Source organism: Hyperolius riggenbachi, chromosome 8 (genome assembly GCF_040937935.1).
Source record: "Hyperolius riggenbachi isolate aHypRig1 chromosome 8, aHypRig1.pri, whole genome shotgun sequence".
Lineage (NCBI taxonomy): Eukaryota > Metazoa > Chordata > Amphibia > Anura > Hyperoliidae > Hyperolius > Hyperolius riggenbachi.
Genome location: NC_090653.1, coordinates 51,840,431 through 51,866,342, shown reverse-complemented (window position 1 = coordinate 51,866,342; position 25,912 = coordinate 51,840,431). Strand labels below are relative to the sequence as shown.

General features: G+C 46.5%; 1 protein-coding gene across 1 annotated transcript in view; it reads left to right on the top strand.

The window, feature by feature from the left end:
- The window catches only part of LOC137528151 (sialic acid-binding lectin-like), a 41,588-nt gene extending 17,007 nt beyond the window's left edge, over positions 1-24,581 (top strand). Inside the window, exon 3 of the mRNA XM_068249421.1 lies at positions 23,908-24,581. Coding sequence (XP_068105522.1) covers positions 23,908-24,333 — 426 coding nt within the window. The 3' untranslated portion in view covers positions 24,334-24,581. The remainder of the gene's footprint in view (positions 1-23,907) is intronic.
- The last annotated feature ends 1,331 nt before the right edge of the window (positions 24,582-25,912 follow it).

Below are 25,912 nucleotides of genomic sequence, written 5' to 3'. Positions count from 1 at the left end.
TCAGGGTCTATGGTTGAAAGAATAAGAGGCAGAGGACCAGCACGGCAGCCAGGCAACTGGTATTGCTTAAAGGGAGATAAATATGGCAGCCTCAATATTATTCTCACCTCGGGTTCCCTTTAAAAGTGCAACGCAAAGACAGAGGGCCCAAGTTTTGGTGACCCTTTTCCCAGAAAATTCACATAATTGTGCAGGTTTTCTCAAGAAAATACACGTAATGTGAGCAGATTTTAACAAAAAACACGTCCAATGACCCCAATATGCACAATCGGTGGCAGATATGGCCCCAATATGCACAATCGGTGGCAGATATGGCCCCAATATGCACAATCGGTGGCAGATATGGCCCCAATATGCACAATCGGTGGCAGATATGGCCCCAATATGCACAATCGGTGGCAGATATGGCCCCAATATGCACAATCGGTGGCAGATATGGCCCCAATATGCACAATCGGTGGCAGATATGGCCCCAATATGCACAATCGGTGGCAGATATGGCCCCAATATGCACAATCGGTGGCAGATATGGCCCCAATATGCACAATCGGTGGCAGATATGGCCCCAATATGCACAATCGGTGGCAGATATGGCCCCAATATGCACAATCGGTGGCAGATATGGCCCCAATATGCACAATCGGTGGCAGATATGGCCCCAATATGCACAATCGGTGGCAGATATGGCCCCAATATGCACAATCGGTGGCAGATATGGCCCCAATATGCACAATCGGTGGCAGATATGGCCCCAATATGCACAATCGGTGGCAGATATGGCCCCAATATGCACAATCGGTGGCAGATATGGCCCCAATATGCACAATCGGTGGCAGATATGGCCCCAATATGCACAATCGGTGGCAGATATGGCCCCAATATGCACAATCGGTAGCAGATATGGCCCCAATATGCACAATCGGTAGCAGATATGACCCCAATATGCACAATCGGTAGCAGATATGACCCCAATATGCACAATCGGTAGCAGATATGACCCCAATATGCACAATCGGTAGCAGATATGACCCCAATATGCACAATCGGTAGCAGATATGACCCCAATATGCACAATCGGTAGCAGATATGACCCCAATATGCACAATCGGTAGCAGATATGACCCCAATATGCACTATCGGTAGCAGATATGACTCCAATATACACAATCGGTAGCAGATATGACCCCAATATGCACAATCGGTAGCAGATATGACCCCAATATGCACAATCGGTAGCAGAAATGACCCCAATATGCACAATCCGTAGCAGATATGACCCCAATATGCACAATCAGCATCAACTGAAAAAGAAAAGAAAAACCCATTTACTCACCTACAGCCAGAAGACCTTCTTTCCCGACCTCCAGCCCGAGTCCCGACCTCCTTGTGGCGCGCAGCGCCCGCGATCCTCTTCCTTCCCGACGTCACGACGAGACTTCCTGCCTGCAGAGAGCAGGGCTACGGGAAAATGGCCGCCCGAAGCCATGCACTGCAGACTCGAAGTCTGCAGAACAGGGCTCCGGGCGGCCATCTTACCGTAGCCCTGCTGCTGCTCCGTGCTGCCGCTGTGTGAACTGACTTGGCGTCTTTTAGACGCCTGAAGTCCGTTCACTCCAGGGGGTGCTTGGACAATTCTAGGGGGTGCTCGAGCACCCCCAAGCACCCCCCTGGCGCCGCCCCTGATTATATATATAGATGGATACTTGAGGCAGATACCTTATATTACATAGAAATGGTAAGATTGGATGAAAAAGATTGGATCATTTGTGGCCACCTTGGCCAGTTTAACACAAATTACACACGATTTCAGGGTATAAAACTGCCGCCACCTCTGCAGCAGGGCAGAGGGCCTACTTTAACTGATTCAAAGACCTGCGGATAAAAGGGTTAAAACACACTCTATTTTATCTAGCTATGAACAGTAGTAGCGACTCTTCGAAAAGCTAGGATATGTTCTGTGTGGTTGAATATTAGGTGGGCTGAGAAATCAATAAATGACTTGTAGAAGTCTTTTATTAATAAATGCAATATAAATAATTAACCACTTAAGTCGACAGCGTCTCAACAGACGCTGCGGTTTTTCTGAGTTCAAAAAGTCCCCCGTCTTCATTCTTCTGCCTGGGAGCGAGATCGATCGCTCCCAGGACTTTTTCACTGTGGCCATCTTGTGGCCAAATAGTAAAACACCCACATCCACTTTTTATTAAATAAATACATTTTTTAACATTTAACCACTTCAGCCTAACTGGACGGAAATTTTCATCCAGTTAGGCTGCACGCACTCCTGCGGGTCGCGCGCGCTCCCACGCCCCCCCGTGCGCGCTCCCGCTGGGGGCCGTTGGCCCAGCGAACAATGAAAGGGATTATAAATCCCTTTCACTGATCGGACGCCCCCGGAGAAAAGCCGACAGCGTCTTTTCAGATGCTGCGGCTTTTCTGAGCTCAAAAAATTCCTTTGCTACAATCTTCTTCCTGGGAGCGAGCTCGATCGCTCCCAGGACTTTTTGACTGTGGCCATCTTGTGGCCAAATAGCTAACTACACCAAAAACACTTAACACTGAATAAAATACATTTACAAACATTTACAATTCCCTGTTTACCTCCCACACCAAAAAATACCCACATACAAGTTTCAATTAAAAAAAAAAATTACAATAATAAAAAAAACAAAAAACATAAATAGTTACCTAAGGGTCTAAACCAGGGGTCTCAAACTCAATTTACCTGGGGGGCCGCAGGAGGCAAAGTCAGAATGAGGCTGGGCCGCATAAGGAATTTCACAATCGCGGCGCATCGCCGCCTCTGCCCGCCCCTCTCACTTTTCCTTCACAGAGAGGGGCGGGGAGAGGCGGTGATCCGTGCAGCGATTGATGTCAGGAGAGGCAGAACTGAAGCTGAAAGCTCTGCCCCTTCCAGGAAATGCCAGCGGATTGCCCCCCGGGCGATTTGGGGGCTCTGCAGCCCTTGTTTAGCGGCGGGGATGCGGCGGATTACTTGGGAGCACTGAAGCGAACTATAAAGAAGCTTTTGCTGGCGAGGGCCACAAAATATTGTATCGAGGGCCGCAAATGGCCCGCGGGCCTCGAGTTTGAGACCCCTGGTCTAAACTTTTTAAATATTCATGTCAAAGGAGTATATCAATATGATTTATTAAATTATGGGCTTCTAAATAGTGATGGACGCAAATTGAAAAAATGCACCTTTATTTCCAAATAAAATATTGTCGCCATACATTGTGATAGGGACATAATTTTAATGGTGTAATACCCAGGACATATGGGCAAATACAATACGTGAGTTTTAATTATGGAGGCATGTATTATTTTAAAACTATAATGGCTGAAAACTGAGAAATAATGAATTTTTTCAGTTTTTTTCTTATTCTTCCTGTTAAAATGCATTTACAGTAAAGTGGCTCTTAGCAAAATGTACCACCCACATAAAGCCTAATTGGTGGATATAGATCAATTCATTGTGATGAGTAGTGATAAAGTTGTTGGCAAATGAATGGGAGGTGAACATTGCTCGGATGTAAAAAATTCTCAACCCTGTAGGCTGAAGTGGTTAAAATTAGCTGGTTACCTCCCACATCAAAAAATACCCAAACAAATCTTTTTATTAAAAAAAATAAATTACAATAATAATAATAATAATAAAAAAAAAACATAAATAGTTACCTAAGGGTCTGAACTTTTTAAATATGCATGTCAAAGGAGTATATTAATATAATTTTTTAAATTATGGGCTTGTAAATAGTGATGGACGCAAATTGAAAAAAATGCACCTTTATTTCCAAATAAAATATCGGCGCCATACATTGTGATAGGGACATGTGATGATCCGCTCAGCTGGCTGCACAGGCAGACAGCTGTTTGACCATTCCTCTAGTCTGAAGGTTACAGGTCTCTGGAAGAGAGACCTGTCTTTCCTTTGCAAGTTTCTGGTCTGTTCTGCTGTTGAGGAATTTGCATACATTCGTTATGCAAATCCCCTACCTGCCTCCTGTGTTGACTGGCACTATATAAGCCATGTTTTTCCCAGAATGCTTTGCTGGTCATTTCTCCTTCCTGGTTTGTTGAAACTCTCCTAGAGTGTCAACCATGCTATTTCTTGTCAAAGTTATCTCAGAGTAATTCTTGGGACTGCACTAGGCAGTTTCCCTAGTGCAGTTAGATTGTTATCTGTTTTGTCTGTATTGCCTCTCTGTCGCGATTGTCCTGTCACCAACGGTGGTTGTCAGGAAATCGTTCTGTCTGTCTGGGGCGCTAACCAGAGCAGCGGTCGCTACTGGTAGCCCCTTCTGTTAATCTGTCTGTCTTGTTTGGATCACACTAGCCTCTAGCGGTAGCGGCTGTGGATTCTTCTGATCTTTGTTCTTGGAGTGTAAGCTGGAGCAGCGGTTGCTACCGGCTACTTCATCTGTCTGTCGTGTTTGGATCGCACTAGCCTCTAGCGGTAGCGGCTGTGGATCCTTCTGATCTTTGTTCTTGGAGTATAGCTGGAGCAGCGGTTGCTCCCTGCTATCTCATCTGTCTGTCGTGCTTGGATTGCACTAGCCCCTAGCGGTAGCGGCTGTGGATCCTTCTGATCTGCTTTCTTGTTCCTGTACCCGGATTGCACTCGCTCTGGCGGAAAGAGCAGTGGATATTTCCTATCCTGTTTCCCGTCCGTTTGTCTGTCTTGTCTGATACGAACGCTTGCTGTAGGCTCGGTGAGGTAACCGTTAAGCAAGCGCTCGCGTTCTCTGTTTCGTGTATGTCTGTCGGTGGTTAGTTAGGCGTGCTTGTCTCTGTTGCGCTTAACGTGCAGAGATCGCGCTGTAAACGCGTTCGCTGTTGCGAATGAGTACGGTGTTCGCGTTTAGCTAGCGTTTGTTATTTTCGTTATTTTCTCATTGTCGTTTGCTGTGCCTTTGCTACTCTTGTGTTCTGTTCTGGTCAGTCTTGTGTCACTTCTGGCGATCGCCTCTCTCGCAATCGCGTTCATACTTTGTTTCTGCGAATGTGTGTTCACCGTCACTGGATGGCGACTAGATTGGGGAACACACATTTAGCCTATCTCTGTGCTCTTCGCTTTAAGGGCTGGTCAGCCCCGCACTGTCTTAGATCTGTACAATTCCCATCTGGCATTTGTGGCCGTGCAGAGGCTGTGCTCGTCTGCACTCCACAGCACCATCTGCTGGTGGGAATTGCCCTCTGCTGGTGCATTGCACCTAGCCTGGGTTCACCCAAATATACTCTTGTGAAAGGTTTTCGCTGTGTCAGTGCGCATCTTGTGCGCTGACCGCGAAAACGATTCCACAAACGTTACAGGACATAATTTAAATGGTGTAATAAGCAGGACAAATGGGCAAATAAAATACATCGGTTTTAATTATGGTAGCATGTATTAATTTCAAACTATAATGGCCAAAAGCTGAGAAATAATGATTTTTTTCCATTTCTTTTTTAATATTCCTGTTAAAATGGATTTAGAATAAATGAATTCTCAGCAAAATGTATCACCCAAAGAAAGCCTAATTGGTGGCGGAAAAAACAAGCTATAGTCCAATTCATTGTGATGAGTAGTGATAAAGTTATTGGCAAATGAATGGGAGGTGAAAGTTGCTCAGATGCAAAAAATAAACAACCCCTTCAGGCTTAAGTGGTTAATATATGCAGATAATCATTAAAATCAGCATTTGTAGAGACAATAGTAGCGGCGTATAGAAATAAAAAGGGAAGAGGTAAATGAATACTTAGATGGGAAGACTGTAGGAGGTGCCCTTGTTGTTGGTTTTATGGTGTTGTATAAGGTGCAGTATATAATAGTGACATAAATCGCCTACCTTATGAAACGACACTTCACTCACGAATACTTAAGTTCAGGTGAAAATGCCCTTTTAGGTAAACACGTTAAGTTCCATTGTTTCCAGATCAGAGTTCAGACAATATGGCCGCCAGCTCAGTCCTCTGGCCAGCAGCAGGTTTTCATAACGATGGAATATGGAGGACTGAGGAGGAGTCCCCGTGGAGTTCTTTTGAATGACCCACATTTTTGGGTGGGGTCTCAGGATCAGCCCAGGGGCTGGACAGAGTGTGGTTAACCTGCTGGGTGGGACATTTGTGTCCACCAAATATTACATTTTTCATATTTCAGCTCACGCTTCCCGCATGCACATAACAACTCAGATTCATATTTCTCAGAATATGACAATTCTTATGACATCAAACTTGATTAGGGTCACATGTTCTGGCACAAAGCAACTGAATACCTCGGGTTCTGGGGATGTCTGCACCACCAATTTAATATCAAAATATTAACTAGATCCCGACCAGCGGAATGGTCTAATTTTCATACCTCTCATATAAACGGTATTCCTTAAAGGGAAGGTCCAAGCAAAATAAAAAAAATGAGTTTCACTTACCTGGGGCTTCTACCAGCCCCATGCAGCCATCCTGTGCCCTCGTAGTCACTCACTGCTGCTCCAGTCCCCCGCTGGCAGCATGCCGACCTGGGAGGTCGGCGGGTCGCATTGCGTACGTTTTTACGCATACCTGCTAGTGCAGGAACATCAACACATACATTTTTACGCATTAGTGGTTCAATGCGTAAATTTTTACGCATTGAACCACTAACGCGTACAAATGTATGTGTTAATGTTCCTGCACTAGCAGGTATGCGTAAAAGCGTACGCAATGCAACCCGCCGACCTCCCAGGTCGGCATGCTGCCAGCAGGGGACTGGAGCAGCAGTGAGTGACTACAAGGGCACAGGATGGCTGCATGGGGCTGGTAGAAGCCCCAGGTAAGTGAAACTCATTTTTTTATTTTGTCTGGACCTTCCCTTTAAACAAGCTAAAATCATATATTCCATGTATTCTCAATGTTGGTTTGAATGGCTCCGTGGTGTCTAGAGGGACCAGATCCTGAAATGGTCCCCTGCTGTGTGTATCCTGTCCATAAAGGGAGCCAGCAACACTTTGCCATTTGGGGTTGCTGGTCCCTGAAGGAATTCCTTTTGAACCAGATAATTAAACAAGCATGCCTTATCAGAGAGCACATGTATCTCATGAAAAGAACTCTGCTAGCAGCTATGAAAGGGCAGATTCCCAAAGGAAGACCCCTCAAAGCTGAAGTCTGCTGTACGTAAACATACAATCTGGGCTGTTAACGACAATCGGTGGAGTAAACCGTTTGCGATTGCGTTTTCTCACGGCTCTTCTGTGACAACGGGGAAGGTGGTGGTTTTTCTGACAAGCATACAGAGTTACGCTATTGGTTGTCTTCTCTCTTATCTTTTGCATATGCTGTGTTGGCGACTTGGAGAGTTGCATCCTTGGCGTATGAGGAATCAGATTTACACCATCATTGGTAACTTGGACATTAGGCCCTGAGCACTGCTCTATTTATTCTTTTAAAACGTATTCTAATCTAAACCTGTAGTGTCCAAGTGCCTAGAACTAATTTACCTCTAGGACAGGCCTACTTACACTGCTGCAAAGTTCATGTACATTTGGTTATACCCATTGGCACGCCCACATTCTGATGCATGACCACCCCTTTTTTGTCACATTCCCCAGCAAGCTTGAAAATTGTCTTTGTCTCCGGACGCTGAAAACTCTAGCTACGCCTCTGACACAGCCCTCAGTGGAGCTCATAATCTAATCCTACCACAGTCATAATCTAATGTACACCATTATTATTATCGTTTTATACAGCACCAACATCTTCCACAGCACTTTAACCCCTTCCCGACCGCCTAACGCCAACAGGCGTCGGGAAGATGGCAGCCCCAGGACCGCGTAACACTAAAAGGCGTCAAGAGCGGTGGGCAGGGATTGCAGGGGAGCTGTGGCGAGGGACACATAGGGGGATGCGGCCCGCGGGCCGTAGTTTGCTCAGCACTGCTCTAAACCCTATCCGTAAACTGTGCACAAGCCTTACCCTAACCTTCATCATGTTCAGATATATTCTGCCAAGTACAGAAGATAGTACATGGAATTATTTTTGGCACAGACAAGCTCAACAGTGTAGTACAGTACAGCACAAGTTAAAGGCAAGCACATACATTTGTAGTACAAAGGGAGGCAGTCATAGTCCAAGGGGCAAGACAGAGTATACAAGAAGTGGCGTGCGGGTGCAAATGTAGTCGAGATGGCCCGAACAGTTCTCCGGCGAGCAGTATTCTGTGAACATCAGTTGTTCACATTCGCGGCTGTTCGCATCCAGCGCTGTGTAACATGTTGGTACTTTATAAATATAATAAATAAAATAAATAAATAAAATAAATAGAGAAAATTTGGCATGTTCGATTCGCCCCCTATACATCATCATTGAACTAAACTTTGACCCCTTACCTCACAGTCAACAACAACAAATAACATTTGTAAAGCGCTTTTCTCCCGTGGGACTAAAAGCGCATAAGCATGGCTCAAACCATCGTGGTACAGAGGAAGAATTTTATAAGTCTGGAAATGCCAGGCTAAACAGGTGGCTTTTCAGTCTGGATTTGAATAGCTCCAGCCAGGGATGGTGCTGTCTTTACTGGGTGTGGCAGGGAGTTCCAAAGAGTAGGGGAAGCATGACAGAAGGCTCTATCTCCAGATTTTGTCAGCAGACACATAGCAGCCAACCAGCTAGCATCCCTTCCTGGACCCCACCCCCATATCAAAAAGCAGTTGCGGTGGCCATATTGGTGAGACTTTTGGCATGGATCCCCCTCTGGCATGCCACAGTCCAGGTGTTAGACCCCTTGAAACAGCCTTTTCATCAACTTTGTGGCCAGAAATAGTCTTTGTAGGTTTTAAAATTTGTCTAATTAAAATCTCAGAGGCTGGCGCTCAGTCTCCAGCACACCCCCACATGTCTGCTGCACAAGCAAAATGACTCCCACTGGTATAAATCACATGTATCTATATTATTGCATAGGAGAGTCCGTCATCTGGTCATAACACACTATTTTTCATTCAAGGGTCCACATCTTTATATAACAGTCCATATAAACTTCTTAATGCTTGCTAGTTGTTCATATGCGCCTCAATGCTGATCACACTTTGGACAGATAAAGCCACCACCACACCCCAGTGAGATGCACTCACCGTGTGCTGAGACCCACTATCAGGTCTAATGACACCTTGGGACCATTCTCAGGTCGTCCCCCACCACTCAGGCAATGTCCAGCTCCCATCCAGCAAATATTCTCTTCAGCAAAGTACCTCAATAAAAAAAGCCTCACATAGCGTAATACAGTTTCTTTAATAAAAAGTTTAAAATTCCATTACATTTACAATCTCCTTGACAGGTATAGGCAGGGGCGTAGCAATAGGCCCTGCAGCTCCTGCGCCCGCGGGGGGGCCCGGCCCCCCCCTGGGGCCCGCTCGGGGCCGTTTTTTGGGGGCTGGAGGGGTGGCAGCATGAGGGGAAAGCCTTGCCCACAGTCGGCGGGGAGAGGGGAAGTTCCCCCCTCTCCCTCACCTCGGGGCTCTCCCCTCTGCGCCCCCCTCCAGCTAGTGAATGTGTGTGGGCAGCGGGCAGCAGTGGCGGCGGGATACATACCTTCTTCCTTGCGTTCCATCGCCGCCTTCTCGCTCTAGCGGCTGACGTCACTTCCGGAAGCGGAAGTGACGTCAGCCGCTAGAGCGAGAAGGCGGCGATGGAACGCAAGGAAGAAGGTATGTATCCCGCCGCCGCTGACGTCACTGCAGGGGGATTTTCTGGTGTCTGCTGCCCATATTACGATTTTCAGGTGACTGCTGCCCACATTACGATTTTCTGGTCACTGCTGCCCACATTGTGATTTTCAGGTGTCTGCTGCCCACATTATGATTTTCAGGTGTCTGCTGCCCACATTACGATTTTCTGGTGTCTGCTGCCCATATTACGATTTTCAGGTGTCTGCTGCCCACATTACGATTTTCAGGTGTCTGCTGCCCACATTACGATTTTCAGGTGTCTGCTGCCCACTTTATGATTTTCTGGTGTCTGCTGCCCACATTAGGATTTTCTGGTGACAGCTGCCTACATTGCGATTTTCAGGTGTCTGCTGCCCACATTGCGATTTTCTGGTGTCTGCTGCCCACTTTACGATTTTCAGGTGTCTGCTGCCCACATTATGATTTTCTGGTGTCTGCTGCCCACATTGCGATTTTCTGGTGTCTGCTGCCCACATTACGATTTTCAGGTGTCTGCTGCCCACATAATGATTTTCTGGTGTCTGCTGCCCACATTGCGATTTTCTGGTGTCTGCTGCCCACATTACGATTTTCTGGTGTCTGCTGCCCACATTGCGATTTTCAGGTGTCTGCTGCCCACATTGCGATTTTCAGGTGTCTGCTGCCCACATTGTGATTTTCAGGTGTCTGCTGCCCACATTACGATTTTCTGGTCACTGCTGCCCACATTGCGATTTTCAGGTGTCTGCTGCCCACATTACGATTTTCAGGTGTCTGCTGCCCACATTACGATTTTCAGGTGTCTGCTGCCCACATTACGATTTTCTGGTGTATGCTGCCCACATTACGATTTTCTGGTGTATGCTGCACACATTAGGATTTTCTGGTGACTGCTGCCCACATTGCGATTTTCTGGTGACTGTTGCCCACATTGCGATTTTCTGGTGACGGCTGCCCACATTGCGATTTTCTGGTGACTGCTGCCCACATAAGGATTTTCTGGTGACTGCTGCCCACATTAGGATTTTCTGGTGTGTGCTGCCCACATTACGATATTCTGGTGACTGCTGCCCACATTAGGATTTTCTGGTGACTGATGCCCACATTGCGATTTTCTGGTGACTGCTGCCCACATGGCGATTTTCTGGTGACTGCTGCCCACATGGCGATTTTCTGGTTACTGCTGCCCACATTGCGATTTTCTGGTGAACTCTGCCCACATTACGATTTTCTGTCCCACATTACGATATTCTGGTGAACGCTGCCCACATTACAATTGTCTGGTGAATGCTGTCCACGTTACAATTTTCTGGTGACTGCTGCTCACGTTACGATTTTCTGGTGACTGGTGCCCACATTACGATTTTCTGGTGAACTCTGCCCACATTATGATTTTCTGGTGAACTCTGCCCACATTATGATTTTCTGGTGAACTCTGCCCACATTATGATTTTCTAAAGGCCCACATTACGATTTTCTGGTGAACTCTGCCCACATTACGATTTTCTGGCCCACATTACGATTGTCTGGTAAAATGCTGCCCACTTTACAATTAATTTACAGTGAAACGCTGCCCCATTACGATTATTTGGCACCTATGGGGGGGGGGGCCCATCCAAATATTCGCAGGGGGGCCCAGTGATTTCTAGTTACGCCCCTGGGTATAGGGCATAGATTATTTCCACGGGCTCTCCCCCATTTGTTGGCCAGCTGGCAAGCACGTCCCCCGACAGCCTTAGGAGTCCTGACCCCCGCGCGCTCGGTCACCCACGTCCTCCTCCGCCTGGGATCACGCCGCTTCCCACGTGCGTATAGTGTAGCGTCTTCCACGTCTAGGCCCCAGGCGGTTGTAGCCGTGTTAAGGACAAGCTTGTTTGTCTTGCACTAGTTGCAGATATTCTCAATCTCTTGCTGATAGTCATGTTCATCCCTCTCATCTATAAGGCCAATGATGGTGGTGTCGTCCGCAAACTTGATGACTTTGACAGAGTTCATAAAGGTGCAGTAGTTTGTGTACAACAAGAACAGGATTAGGACAGGACACATCCTTGGGGAGCGCCTGTGTTGGTGACTCGCAGCTGCGATGAGACTCTGTCAAACTGTCCTGTCCTGTTTGTTAGGAAGTCCTTCAGACATTCAAAGCAGCACCGTTTCTAGGGGCGGGCAAGGCGTGAGACCGCCCTGAGTGCTTTGAGTGAGGGGGCTGCAGTGATGGAGGGGGGAGCCGTGGCCTCACTGGGACTCAGCCATGGGAGAGGGAAACCAGATTTCTCCCTCCCTCCCCCCACTTGGCAGAGTAAGCACAGGGAAGCCTTGTATGAAGAACTCAGCTTCTTTCCCGCTTCAATCACCTATCACGTGTTGCTGGTCTCCTTCGTCTGCATAGCTGCTAATCAGCGGCGATTGCTATTGCTAGTTACCATTATTGCCTGATGAAGCGGGTTTGATCCTGCGAAACGCGTTGCTTTGTGGAGTGTATAAATACATTTAATTGTTGATTAATAAATCAACCAATTCGGTGTCTACTTACTGGGGAGGCAAGTCTTACACTACCTACTCTTTTAAGTGGTTTTTTTAATGGTTTTATCCTATTACTGGCGCCTCTGTTCCATCCTTGTTACAGGGACATGAGCTGTTAAAGTATCCAAGTCAGGTGCTGAAATGTAGTTCTGTGTTACGCTGGGGCTCATACTTTCTGACCAGCCAGCAAAACAAGGCTGACCTCGACCGCAGCGATGGCGTACCTCACAAGAGCAGGACTAGAGGATTCGCCACTCCTACGCAGGAGATAGCGCAATCCACAAGGCAGAACAGACAGAGCAAGATACACAGGCAATAGATCAAACACAGATAATCACAGGTAGTATTAAACTGTATAACAAAACTAACTATTGTACAAAATCCCTAGGGTCCTGCCAGTTCAAATGTACCACGGATCTGACTAAACATAAACAAGGACTTGAGACAAACAGAATGAACGCTTGCCAATCCAGTCACTGACCCAGCGACAGCAAGCGTCCACACACAGACCAACATACAAGTCAACAGGAACAGGACTAGGAAGGTGTTATAAACTGTTCTATATCACCTTGCTTCGACACCATTAACTTCTTACAGTTGCGTCTCACAGACTGTGAGACCACTTGACTCTCACCACAGCAAGCAGGAGATAGACTTTCTCAGGCTTCTTCAAGGTTTACGTTATTTATTCAAGAACAGAAATACAGATAGACACAGTTCATCATATCCTAGCCACGCCAATCTTCATGTTGCGTTACAAGCTTCTTGATTAGACTTCCTGCTGAAGTCAATCAGGTACCTTCTTTCTAACCTAAGTTACACTAGACTACCTATGTACAGCATACATTATATCAGATTACAGAAAGGAATTAACATACTTAGTGGTCCCAGTCAGCCTTGCGAGCTAGTGCGAAAGTAAAAAGCAGAGTGAGTTCTGATCGCCCACCTCGGTTTTAATACCGACTAGGAAAGAGTTAAATATGACATCATCTTCGCCATCCCCTAAATCAGACTATTGGTGGACCCACTCGTGGTGTCATCATACACACCTACTCGATTAATAATCAATGAGGCATTTGACATACATGCAGGAATGTGGATATTTACAAAACATGGCTGATGTTTATTGTTCCAGTGGCGGTACATGCCCAGGTCAGGGAGACCTGCGGCCTTGTCCACAGAACAGCTTCTTGGTATGTTCTAGTTCTGCTGACAGAACTGCAGATTTTCTCTCTAAGAGAAAATCCCCTTAAAGGGCAGGTCTGCTCATCAAGCCTTTTTGACTAACTCAGTCCAAATAACTGAGGCCTACTTAAATTATAACAGAAGGATTCGCTACTCCTACGCAGGAGTCAGCGCAATCCACGCAAGGTAACAGGAACAGGACTAAGAAGGATTCGTTACTCCTACGCAGGAGTCAGCGCAATCCGCGCAAGGTAACAGGAACAAGACTAGGAAGGATTCCCTACTCCTACGCAGGAGTCAGCACAATCCACGCAAGGTAACAGGAACCAGGAACAAGGGCCCAATAGTAACAGCTAGACAGGCTAAGACTGAAACTATGTCGAGGCGCGGCCTGAAAGGGGAGACAGACCTTTATGCTGGCATCAGCCAATGGATGCAAGCATGCAAATCTCCACACAGCTGAATGGTAATCATTAAATCCTGAGCTGGCTAGAACTGCAGAGCAACTGCAGATGGAATCAGCAACAAGCAAATCTATGCAAGCAAATGCATGTGTGAGAAAACGCGGAAGCCCCGCCGCATGCACTTCTGGCAAGGCGGCGGATTCCGCGTCCAGTGTGACCACTGATGTATGTGCTCACTCGTCTTTGTGTCTACCTGAACACGGACGAACCGCCGCATGCGCTGGCGGCATGGCAGCGGATTCCGCGTGCAGCACAACGGGCATTTCACAGCAGAGTTCTGGTGTGGCTGGGAGCTGTAGTCCACATAGATTTAGGTGGACGCGCGCGCGCGCTGAGAGGAAGAGCTTTATACCAGTCAGTGGGGGATCAGCTGACCAGGATGGTCAGCTGACGCCACAAACGGGTTCCATTGGTCCAGCACTTGGGGGAGGCGCTGGAGAGCACTGAAATATATATACTGGTGGCTGGGCATTTGCTGGTTGTCTGCTGTTGCGATCACTACGTGGTAGCACTAAGACCTTGTCTGTATCTGTGTTTAAACCAGTTTCCAAAGGTGTTGATGGCCAAGGATCTCACACCTTAGTCTAGGAATTCTGTTATCATCTGTATTGTTATCTAGACCAGTTTCCAAGGTGTTGACGGCCAAGGAACTCACACCTTAGTCTAGGAATTCTGTACCATCTGTATTATTCGTATTATCTAGTCTAGTTCCTGGAGTGTGAGAATCTTGGACCTCACACTCAAGTCTAGGCATTGTTGATTATCTGTTATGACTTTCTGCATTCCTGACCATTCTCCTGATCTCTGATTTTGTACCTTTGTCCTTCTGATTCTCTGTTGCCAAAACTCAGCTAGTCCCTGGTTTCTGAATCTGCCTACTGTCTCTGTACTTTATCTGTCCGTGTGTTAACGACCTGGCTTGTCCGACCTCGAGAACTATCTCTCCTGTTAGGAGATAGTTCACAGATCTGTCAGTGACACTTCCCTTGGTGTCACTCACGTTCTGTCCTTCCCACTCGCTGTCTGACTCCTCCCCTGGGAGAGTTTAGTCTTTGGAAGGAACCAGTTGCCAAGCAGGATTCTTATCTGCTTTTGCACCTGCCTTCAGGGTGTGTTCCTCAAAGTATTACTGTTGCACCAAAACACTCTTGTCACTCAGGTGTCCAGAGGTTAGAGATATATCTGATTATCGGTGATACTGCAGATCATCAATAATCTGGTATATATCTGCATTCTCTGTGATACTGCAGATCACCGGTAATCAGATCCTCTCTGTGTTACACCGATTGTTACAGAACGGCAGACCAAACTCAAATGGACGCACTCACGGCCCGTCTGGGTACCCTTACCACTGCGGTGGAAGATATCAACCGGGTACTGGGCAGTCACCAGACGCAACTTAATGCATTGTCTGGGTCTGTTCATGCTGTACAGACGGCTGTGAATGATGTGCGATCTCCTCTTAGCACAGATATACGTCAGTCACCAGACGCAACTTAATGCATTGTCTGGGTCTGTTCATGCTGTACAGACGGCTGTGAATGATGTGCGATCTCCTCTTAACACAGATATACGTATGCCCGTACCGTCAAGGCAAGGGTTCGGTGGAGGATTATGCAGCCTAATTCAGGAGGTGGTCAGTGTCTGCCAGGTGGGACACATATGCATTACTCGATTGTTTTTTGTCAGGGCTTTCAGATGAGGTTTCAGAGCTCATGTTAGGACAACCTGAACCTAGGTCCATTGATGAAGCCATTGCATCTGCCATCCGAATTGATCGCCATCTGCGCTATCATAGGCAGACCCGTGGAAGAAGTACTGTAAAAATTGTGTCTCATGCTGCACCTCCAGTGATTCCACCTCCAGTAATTCCACCTTCACCCGCTTCGCCTCCATCTGAGCCAATGCAGATTGGTCGGTCTCGTTTGTCTCAGGTGGAGCGGAAGCACAGGTTGTCTGAACAGTTGTGTCTCTACTGTGCAGAGGGGGGTCATAGGGTGAAAAATTGTCCCAAGAGGTCGGGAAACGCTACTGCCTAGGCGCTCAGTTGGTACCCCTCAATGACGAGTGAGTTCTTCTCCCTTGTACTATTTCTTGGGAAGATAAGTCTGAAGTTACTGAGGCCTTCATTGACTCAGGCTCAGCAGCTAATTTTATGGATTTTGAGTTTGCTAAAAAATTGGGTATTCCGGTCACGCCGATAAACCCACGTATTCAGGTTACGGCAGTGGATGACTCCCCTCTGCAGGGAAACAGTTCGCTGTCTCAGACACCAGAAGTAGGAAATACGATCAGGGTGTTACATTTTGAAAAGTTACAGTTTTTTGCGTTACACATGGCCACCTCCACGATTATTCTCGGTATGCCTTGGTTACAGGTGCACTCACCTCAGATCAATTGGGCCACCGGTCAGCTAACCAGCTGGTCCCCCCACTGTTTTCAAAACTGCCTAGTGAAGGTAACATTGGGAGAGACTAAGGTTCATGTGGAGGGTGTGCCAGATCAGTACTCAGATTTTTCGGACGTGTTTTGTGCCAAGTCAGCTGAAAAACTTTCCCCACATCGCCCTTTTGATTGTCCTATTGATCTCCATTCAGGTTGTATGCCCCCTAGAGGCCACCTCTATAACTTGTCTGGGCCAGAAAAATTGGCCATGCAGGAATACATTCGTGAGAATTTAGCCAAGGGGTTCATCCGGCCTTCTCGGTCACCTGCTGGAGCAGGGTTCTTTTTTGTAAAGAAGAAAGATGGAGGTCTTAGGCCATGCATTGATTATAGAGGCCTGAATAAAATTACGGTAAAAAATCGCTATCCGTTGCCTCTGATTGACGATTTATTTACTCAGGTCACCAATGCCAAGATTTTTTCTAAACTAGATTTACGAGGGGCATACAACCTGGTACGGATCAGAGAGGGCGATGAATGGAAGACGGCCTTCAACACACCCGACGGGCATTATGAGTACCTGGTGATGCCCTTCGGGTTGTGTAACGCACCAGCTGTCTTTCAGGAACTTATTAACGAGGTGTTTAGAGAGATCTTGGGGAAGTTTGTCTTGGTATATCTTGACGATATACTAATTTTCTCGTCCAACCTCTCGGAACATAGAGTTCACGTCCGGTTGGTTTTGCAGAAACTGAGACAAAACAGATTATATGCCAAACTGGAGAAGTGCATTTTCGAGGTGACATCAGTCGCGTTTCTGGGGTACATAATTTCTACCTTGGGACTTTCTATGGACCCTGCCAAGGTCTCGGCTGTTCTGGAGTGGCCCCAGCCAGTGGGGTTGAAGGCTCTCCAGAGGTTTTTAGGGTTTGCGAATTACTATAGAAGGTTCATAAAGGGGTACTCCACGGTCATCTCACCCCAAACCTCTCTCACTAAGAAGGGGGCGGATACTAATCACTGGTCCCTGGAAGCACAGATTGCATTCTCCACTCTGAAAAAGTTGTTTTGTACCGCACCCATTTTGAGACACGTGGACATTTCCTATCCCTTTGTGGTGGAGGTAGATGCCTCAGAGGTCGGGGTAGGGGCTGTGCTGTCTCAACGCTCGGGGTTACAGGGCAGATTACACCCGTGTGCTTACTTTTCACGTAGGTTTTCACTCGCAGAGAAAAACTACGATATAGGCAATAGAGAGCTCCTTGCCATCAAGTTAGCCTTTGAGGAGTGGCGTCATTGGTTGGAAGGAGCAGAACATACTATTACAGTCTACACTGATCACGAAAACCTCGAGTATATCGAGGGAGCTAAGAGATTGAGCCCCCGACAGGCTCGGTGGTCACTTTTCTTTTCAAGATTTAGATTTGTAATTACGTATACCCCGGGTAGTAAAAACATCAAGGCGGATGCCTTGTCACAATGTTTTGAGCCAGAGACAGCACAGCCCTCAGACCCAGAGACCATCCTCCCACAAAGAGTGGTTTTGGCAGCCACAGAGACTTGGGGGGACTAGACAGAGACATTGAGCCCCTTTCAGCAGGACGTTCCTGAAGGGAAGCCTGAGGGAGTTATGTTTGTGCCACTACCATACCGTCTGCAGATTTTGCAAATGTTCCACTCTCACAAGAACTCTGGTCATCCCGGCGCCACCAGAACACAGGATCTTGTCGCAAGATGTGCATTGTGGCCTTCCTTGGCATCTGACTGTAAGGAGTTTGTAAAGAGAGTGTGCAGTGTGTGCTAGGAGTAAGCCCTCCTGTCTGGCACCTGTGGGAACATTGCAGCCTTTGCCCACCCCGAGTGAACCATGGACCCATTTGTCCATGGATTTTGTGGGGGAACTCCCGAGATCTGACGGCATGTCGGTCATTTGGGTGGTAGTCGATAGATTTAGCAAAATGGCCCATTTCGTGCCCCTGAAAGGACTCCCCTCGGCTCAGGAGTTGGCCGATCTTTTTATCAGGCACATCTTTCGGCTGCATGGCATTCCGGAAGATATAGTGTCCGATCGGGGAGTCCAGTTCGTTTGAAATTTTGGAGGGCATTTTGTCAACATTTGGGCATAAAGCTGTCATTTTCGTCAGGCTACCACCCACAGACCAATGGGCAAACTGAGAGAGTCAATCAGTCCCTGGAGCAGTTTCTCAGGTGCTATGTGGCAGAGGCTCAGACTGACTGGGTCAAGTTCTTGCCCTTTGCGGAATTTGCGCACAATAACCTGAAAAGCTCTTCCTCTGGGTTTTCGCCATTCCAGGTGGTGACAGGGAAATTGCCCAAGTGCTCTCCTTTGCCAGTGGCTTCAACTCTGTTTCCGGCCCTGGAGGCCTGGCAGGAGTCCTTTAGGGACATATGGGGAATGGTGAAAAGGAATTTGGAGAAGGCTTTTTGTAACCAGAAGGGGCAAGCTGATAAGAGACGCTCCATTGAGTGGAGGTTCCAGCCAGGGGACTTGGTATGGGTGTCCACACGTCACTTGGCTCTGAAGCAACTCTCGCCCAAGTTGGGACCAAGATATGTGGGTCCTTTTCTGGTCGTCAGGAAGATCAACAACGTCACTTATGCCCTTGATCTTCCTGCCAGCATGCATGGCGTAAGATCGTTCCATGTGTCCCTCCTCAAACCGGCCGTGCATACTGATTCCACTCCTCCTCCACCGGTGATGGTGGACGATCAACCTGAGTATGAAGTGGAAAAAATATTAGACTCCCGTATTGTACAGAACTCAGTGCAGTACTTGGTGCACTGGAAGGGTTATGGCACTGAGGAAAGATCATGGGTACCTGACAGTCGCATGCATGCTAACGAGTTGAAAAGGGAATTTCATGCCCTGCACCCTGTGAAGCCAGGTAGGAGCTGTCCAGAGTCCACTCCTCGGGGCTTTATACTAGTCAGTGGGGGATCAGCTGACCAGGTTGGTCAGCTGATGCCAGAAACGGGTTCTATTGGTCCAGCACTTGGGGGAGGCGCTGGAGAGCGCTGAAATATATATACTGGTGGCTGGGCATTTGCTGGTTGTCTGCCGTTGCGATCACTACGTGGTAGCACTCAGACCTTGTCTGTATCTGTGTTTAGACCAGTTTCCAAAGGTGTTGATGGCCAAGGATCTCACACCTTAGTCTAGGAATTCTGTTATCATCTGTATTGTTATCTAGACCAGTTTCCAAGGTGTTGACGGCCAAGGAACTCACACCTTAGTCTAGGAATTCTGTACCATCTGTATTATTCGTATTATCTAGTCTAGTTCCTGGAGTGTGAGAATCTTGGACCTCACACTCAAGTCTAGGCATTGTTGATTATCTGTTATGACTTTCTGCATTCCTGACCATTCTCCTGATCTCTGATTTTGTACCTTTGTCCTTCTGATTCTCTGTTGCCAAAACTCGGCTAGTCCCTGGATTCTGAATCTGCCTACTGTCTCTGTACTTTATCTGTCCGTGTGTTAACGACCTGGCTTGTCCAACCTCGAGAACTATCTCTCCTGTTAGGAGATAGTTCACAGATCTGTCAGTGACACTTCCCTTGGTGTCACTCACGTTCTGTCCTTCCCACTCGCTGTCTGACTCCTCCCCCGGGAGAGTTTAGTCTTCGGAAGGAACCAGTTGCCAAGCAGGATTCTTATCTGCTTTTGCACCTGCCTTCAGGGTGTGTTCCTCAAAGTATTACTGTTGCACCAAAACACTCATATTACTCAGGTGTCCAGAGGTTAGAGATATATCTGATTATCGGTGATACTGCAGATCATCAATAATCGGGTATATATCTGTATTCTCGGTGATACTGCAGATCACCGGTAATCAGATCCTCTCTGTGTTACACTGATCGTTACAGCATGTAATGAAATCAGAACTGCTTGGGCTGCAGTACAACTGCAGCCAGCAGTACACGCTGCAGAAGCGATCATAACATTCTGGGTATCGTCAGCTTATAGGTGATAATGTAAGTTTAGCTACATGCTTGTTTGTGGAATTATTCAGACACTGCTGCAGCCAAATACATCAGCAGGGCTGCAAGGCAAATGGTATCAATTAAAAAGAAGTAAATATGGCAGCCTCCATAATTCTCTCACTTCAGTTGTTCTTTAAAGAGGAACTCCAGTGAAAATAACGTAATGAAATAAAAGTGCTCAATTTTATATAATGGTACGACCACGGATAAGACTAAAGTAAAAGCCCCGGACATCCTTAAATTTTTAAAAGACATGCCCATCCCGTCATTTACAGATATAGATGGAGATAAAGTAAATTCTCCTATTACTCCTAAAGAGGTTGCAGATGCTATAAAACTGTCGAAAAATGGTAAAGCCCCAGGCCCGGACGGGTATACTGCCCTGTATTATAAAACTTTCAAAGAACAACTAATCCCAATCCTGGTTACACTATTTAATAAGATTCTGACCGGCTCAGAAGATTTTCTTCCTGAACTTTTGCAGGCCACTATAGTGGTTATCCCTAAACCAGGCAGAGACTCAGCCGAGGTATCCAATTATCGCCCTATCTCGTTAATAAATGCAGACATAATTTTTTTTTCAAAAATACTGGCAGATAGACTGAATGCTCTTCTCCCCACGGTAATACACCCAGATCAGATGGGTTTTGTCCAGGGTAGGCAAACAACAGACAACACTAGAAGGATGGTGGACTTGGTTGAGGTGATGAGGCACGGTCGGAGGCCTTCTCTGCTCCTTTCCTTGGACGCGGAGAAGGCCTTTGACCGTGTGGACTGGCGATATTTACGACTGGTGTTGCAGAGATTTGGAATCAGGGGAGACTTCCTTAATGGGATACGAGGTCTGTACACAGGCCCCACTGCCAGCGTGTGTAATATGGGTTTAACCTCTGAGCCCTTCTCAATTCGGAATGGGACTCGACAGGGGTGTCCTCTCTCTCCCCTTTTATTTGCACTATGCATCGAGCCATTGGCCCTGCTTGTAAGAGGCTCACAGGATATCTCAGGTATAACAGTAGGCCGGGAGGAATTCCGTATAGCCCTTTTCGCTGACGGTACAATATTTTCCCTCTCTAACCCACATATATCCCTCCCTAACTTGTTTAAGCTAATCGATCAGTTCTGTGTAGTATCAGGCTTCAAGGTCAACAAATCAAAATCGGAGGCCATGGCTTTTGGATTAACCACAACCCAGCAAGAAGCCGTGGCATCTACTTATAAATTCAAATTTCAGGCCAAAGGCCTAAAGTACCTGGGGATACTTCTTACCCCTTCGTATGAACAACTGTATTCAGCTAACTATACCCCGTTGCTCACTAAACTTCATGCACTTTTAAGAGAATGGAGTACTTATAGTATCTCATTGACAGGCAGAATCAACGCCATTAAAATGACGGCCCTACCCAAAATACTATACCTGTTCCGAGCCCTCCCAATAACAGCCTCTAGAAGTGACCTGAAAAAATTGCAATCTCATTTCACCAATTTTATATGGGGGGGGGGGGGGGGGGTAAACCACCAAAGATTGGTTATAAATCACTAGCTAGAAATAAAATGCAAGGGGGCTTAGGAGCCCCAAAACTCCTCCAATATTTTTATGCGGCTTGTATGGCCCAAATGGCACAATGGTCTACTAAACGAGGAATTACGAGATGGGTTGACCTTGAAGCTGCATTAGTCTCCCCCTTTCCTCTAAACTTACTACCATGGACCAAATCCCCTCACTTATCTAAATCCCAACTCTTAGCGGTAATCTCAGAGTCCTTGTCTGAGTGGAAAACCCACTCTCGCATCATTGGCCTACGTCAAAAACGTTCTCTGAAAGAACCATTACTCTTAAATAGGGACTTCCCTCCCGGATGTGATAGTCTCCCATGGAGGAGATGGCATACCACTCCCCCCATCACACTGAACGATTTAATTGAAAAAGGTGAGGTCATCCTATGGCCTGCCCTTAGGGATTGGTACAACCTCCCATCCACAGACATATTTAGATACATACAAATGAGACATTTTGTACAAAGTTGTCTGAGAACAGGTATAGAATTTGATCCAAATCCCATAGAAAGACGGTTTCAAAACTATGTACATACCCCTGGACTTATTTCTCTATTTTACTCTGCAATATGGTATGAAAAGCTAGATGGCCTGTCCCCTGCCATGATGAAATGGCAGGACAGATTGGGAAATAAGTGGACAATAGAACAATGGGATAGCATCTGCTCAAATTTGGCAAAATCCTCCATATGTTGCGATATAAAGGAAAGAAACTACAAAATACTATATGACTGGTATAGAACCCCTGCCCTCCTTTTTAAGAGAAAATTACTCCCTGTGGACACATGTTTTAGAGGTTGCGGTAGTTCCGCAGATCAGAAACACTGCTGGTGGTCCTGCCCAATAGTCCAAGATTTCCGGAATAAATGCTTTCAATTGGCTTCTTCTGTTCTGGATACAGAGATATCTCCAAATCCATGGCTGGCACTATTTTGTAAGTGTACTTCCTCTCTCACTAAATCAAAAAAAACAAACTATTGGTACATTTACGCAATGTAGCCAAGTCTAGTATAGCTAAGGAATGGAAATCCCCCACTATACCTTACGAACCTTTCGTTCATAAGGTGTCTGAATTTTATTGGATGGAAAAAAATCACTTCCTCATTATTGGGGCAGGTAGACCATTTCGAGGAGATCTGGACCCCTTGATTGGCACGTTTTCTCCCATCATAGTAGTGTTTCTGATCTGGACGCTGCACCCTAATACCCCAGTAGTCCAAGATTGATATAATAAGTGTGCTGTTTGAAAAAAAAAGATTCTGAACGCTTAATAGTGTGATGTATTTGGTTTTTCTTTTTCTTTTTTTTTCTGCCTTCATATGGTTGTATCCTCCTGATGACAATTTTGCATTGTATATGTGTTTATAAGGTTTTACCTCTGCTTGATAAACCTTTTGTTGAAAAAAAAAAAGTGCTCAATTTTTACAATAATTATTTATAAATTATTTACTCAGTGTTTTCCCATTGTAAAATCTTTCTCTCCCTGATTCACATTCCAAAATTTATCCCATGGTGACATCTTAACTGCTGGCAGGTGATGTCTGTGGAAGGAGATGCTGCTTTTTTTGGTATTTGGAAACAGCTGTTATTTCCCACAATGCAACAAGGCTCCCACAGCATGATGTCAGTACATAGGTGCTGACATCACACTGTGGGAGGGGTTTCATCACAATATCAGCGATACAGAGCCCCCTGATGATCGGTTTGAGAAAAGGTAAAAGGGGTATCAGCCACTGATTGGGATGAAGTTCAATCCTTGGTTACAGTTCCTCTTTAAGGGCCCTTTTCCACTAGCAATCACAATCGCGAAACTATATCTATTGCGGCAGTCACTAATTCTTTTATGCGATCACGATGTTGCATTTGCAATACACTTGCATTGCAAAATGCGATAAAAATCTTTCCCGAACACATTGCGCTTTTGTAAAAATGGAATCCCTGTAGTGGAAAATACCTACTGCAATTCCTATGTTAAAGTGGCAACCCTAGCGATGAAAAAATTCACTAGCAATTTGCGATCTTGCGATTCAGTATCGCAATCGCCGCTAGTGAAAAAGGTCCCTAAGTAAACATTTACTGCATGATGCACAGCCTAGTGACCTTTGGAGTATAAATTTATATCTGATTTCTCCTTTCAGATCCCAATGGCCAGAATGTCCCCAGCACTGTCGTTTCTGCTAATGTTTGGAGGTGTCCTATCGCTCTTCCATCTGTCTTCATGTGAAAACTGGACAGAGTTTCAAAAGAAGCATTGTGGAAAGGACTCCGATGACGTGTGTAAAGGAAGGTTGTCGTGTAACAAGGTCATGGCAAAAAACACCTATGGCTGCAGATCGCAGAACCACTTTCTTTGTGTAAAAAATTGCGAAGCTGTGAAGGCGCTCTGCAGAGGAAAATATGAGGAAGAAAATGTGCTGAGCAGAGATACATATGAGGTGATCATCTGCAAAGAAACCAGCAAATATTGTGACTACAAGAAGACGTCAATGCAAGAAACAAAAATTTGTGTTACATGCAGGAATGCGGAGCCTGTACATTTTGCTGGTGCGGGAAGATGTGAATAAAGATGCTCAAAAAGTCCTTATCAGGCTGTGGTCCAGTCACAGAAGTCCAACCTTTCTGCAGAGAATCATTGTATTTTACGGTTCAGCTGCAACGCCAAAGTCCCCCAGCAGGTGGCGGGTGAAATCTCCACATTAACCCGCTTAGCTGTCCTTCACATTGCCATATAAAATAGCTTCAGTATTGTTGCTGCTTTTCTTTGATTGAAAACTTTGCAATAAAAGTTGTAATAAAATGCAGCCCATATAAATGCAGTGTGTCTGGTCTTCAATATGTTGTTGCGTCTAAAGTGGCATAGAAAACATGAGCTGAAGAGCTGAATACAGTGACAAATGTGACATTTTTTATTTTGAATTTTATCATGACGTAATTTTGAACACTTCACCACTACAGATTGTTTCCCCTTAAAGACCAGAGCAATTTTCACCTTACAGCGCCCACATTCATTCACCAATAACTTTATTACTATTTATCAGACTAAAGTGATCTATATCATGTTGTTTTTCCACCACCAATCAGGCTTTCTTTGGGTGGCACTTTTTGTGTAGAATTATTTTATTCTAAATGCATGTGCGCTCCCCCTCCAGCTTAATTTCACGGTGGGGAGGGGGGGGGGTCGGACCCCCCTCCCTCACCTGGGTCCCCGATGTGCACTCCCCCTCCAGCTTAATTTTGCAGCGGGGAGGGGGGTCGGACCCCCCTCCCTCACCTGGGTCCCCCATCTGCAATCCCCCTCTAGCTTAAGTTGAGCAGCAGCCGCCACTATTAGTAAGAGGCAGCAGGCGGGAATGACTCACCTCTTCCGTCTTCCAGCGTGCGTTCCACTGTCGTCACTTCGTGCAATGCCGCCCACTGTATTGTAAGTGGACAGCATTGCAGGAAGTGATGACAGTGGAACGCACGCTGGAACATGGAAGAGGTGAGTCATCCCGCCCGCTGCCTCTTACTAATAGCAGCTGCTGCTGCTCAACTTAAGCTAGAGAAGGAGCGCAGATGGGGGACTCAGGTGAGGGAGGGGGGGTCCAACCCCCCTCCCCGCTGCTGTGCCCAATACCCCCTTCCTGCCCTCTACCCCCTCCAGCTCGGCGGCAAGTGTAGGACCGCCCCTGGGGGCAGGGTGCTACTTCTTCTTCTTGCTTGGCCCGGCCCCGCGGGCAGGGCGCTACTTCTTCTAGCTTGAAGGTTGAGGCACTTAGCCTGTTATCTATATAGATGCGCTACTGTGGATAAAACCCACACATTTTATTTGCCCATTTGTCCCAGTTATTACAAAGTTTAAATTAAGTATTTTACTTTGGTAACTATGGGGGGGGGGTGGGGGGGGGTTAATTAATGCGGTAATTATTTAGTTTTATTTAATTTAATGTGTTTAGGTACATTTTTACTATTTGGCCACTAGATGTCGCCCCGCTTCTTTCCTGTGTACTAGGTACAGAAAAGCAAAGACCCCGGGCCCCAACCCAGCCTAGCAAAGCCCCCCAGCCCAGAAATGCAAAGGCCCCAGCCCAGCAAAGCAAAGCCCCCAGGCTCAGCAAAGCAAAGCCCCCAAGCCCAGGAAAGCAAAGCCCACAGCCAAGCCTA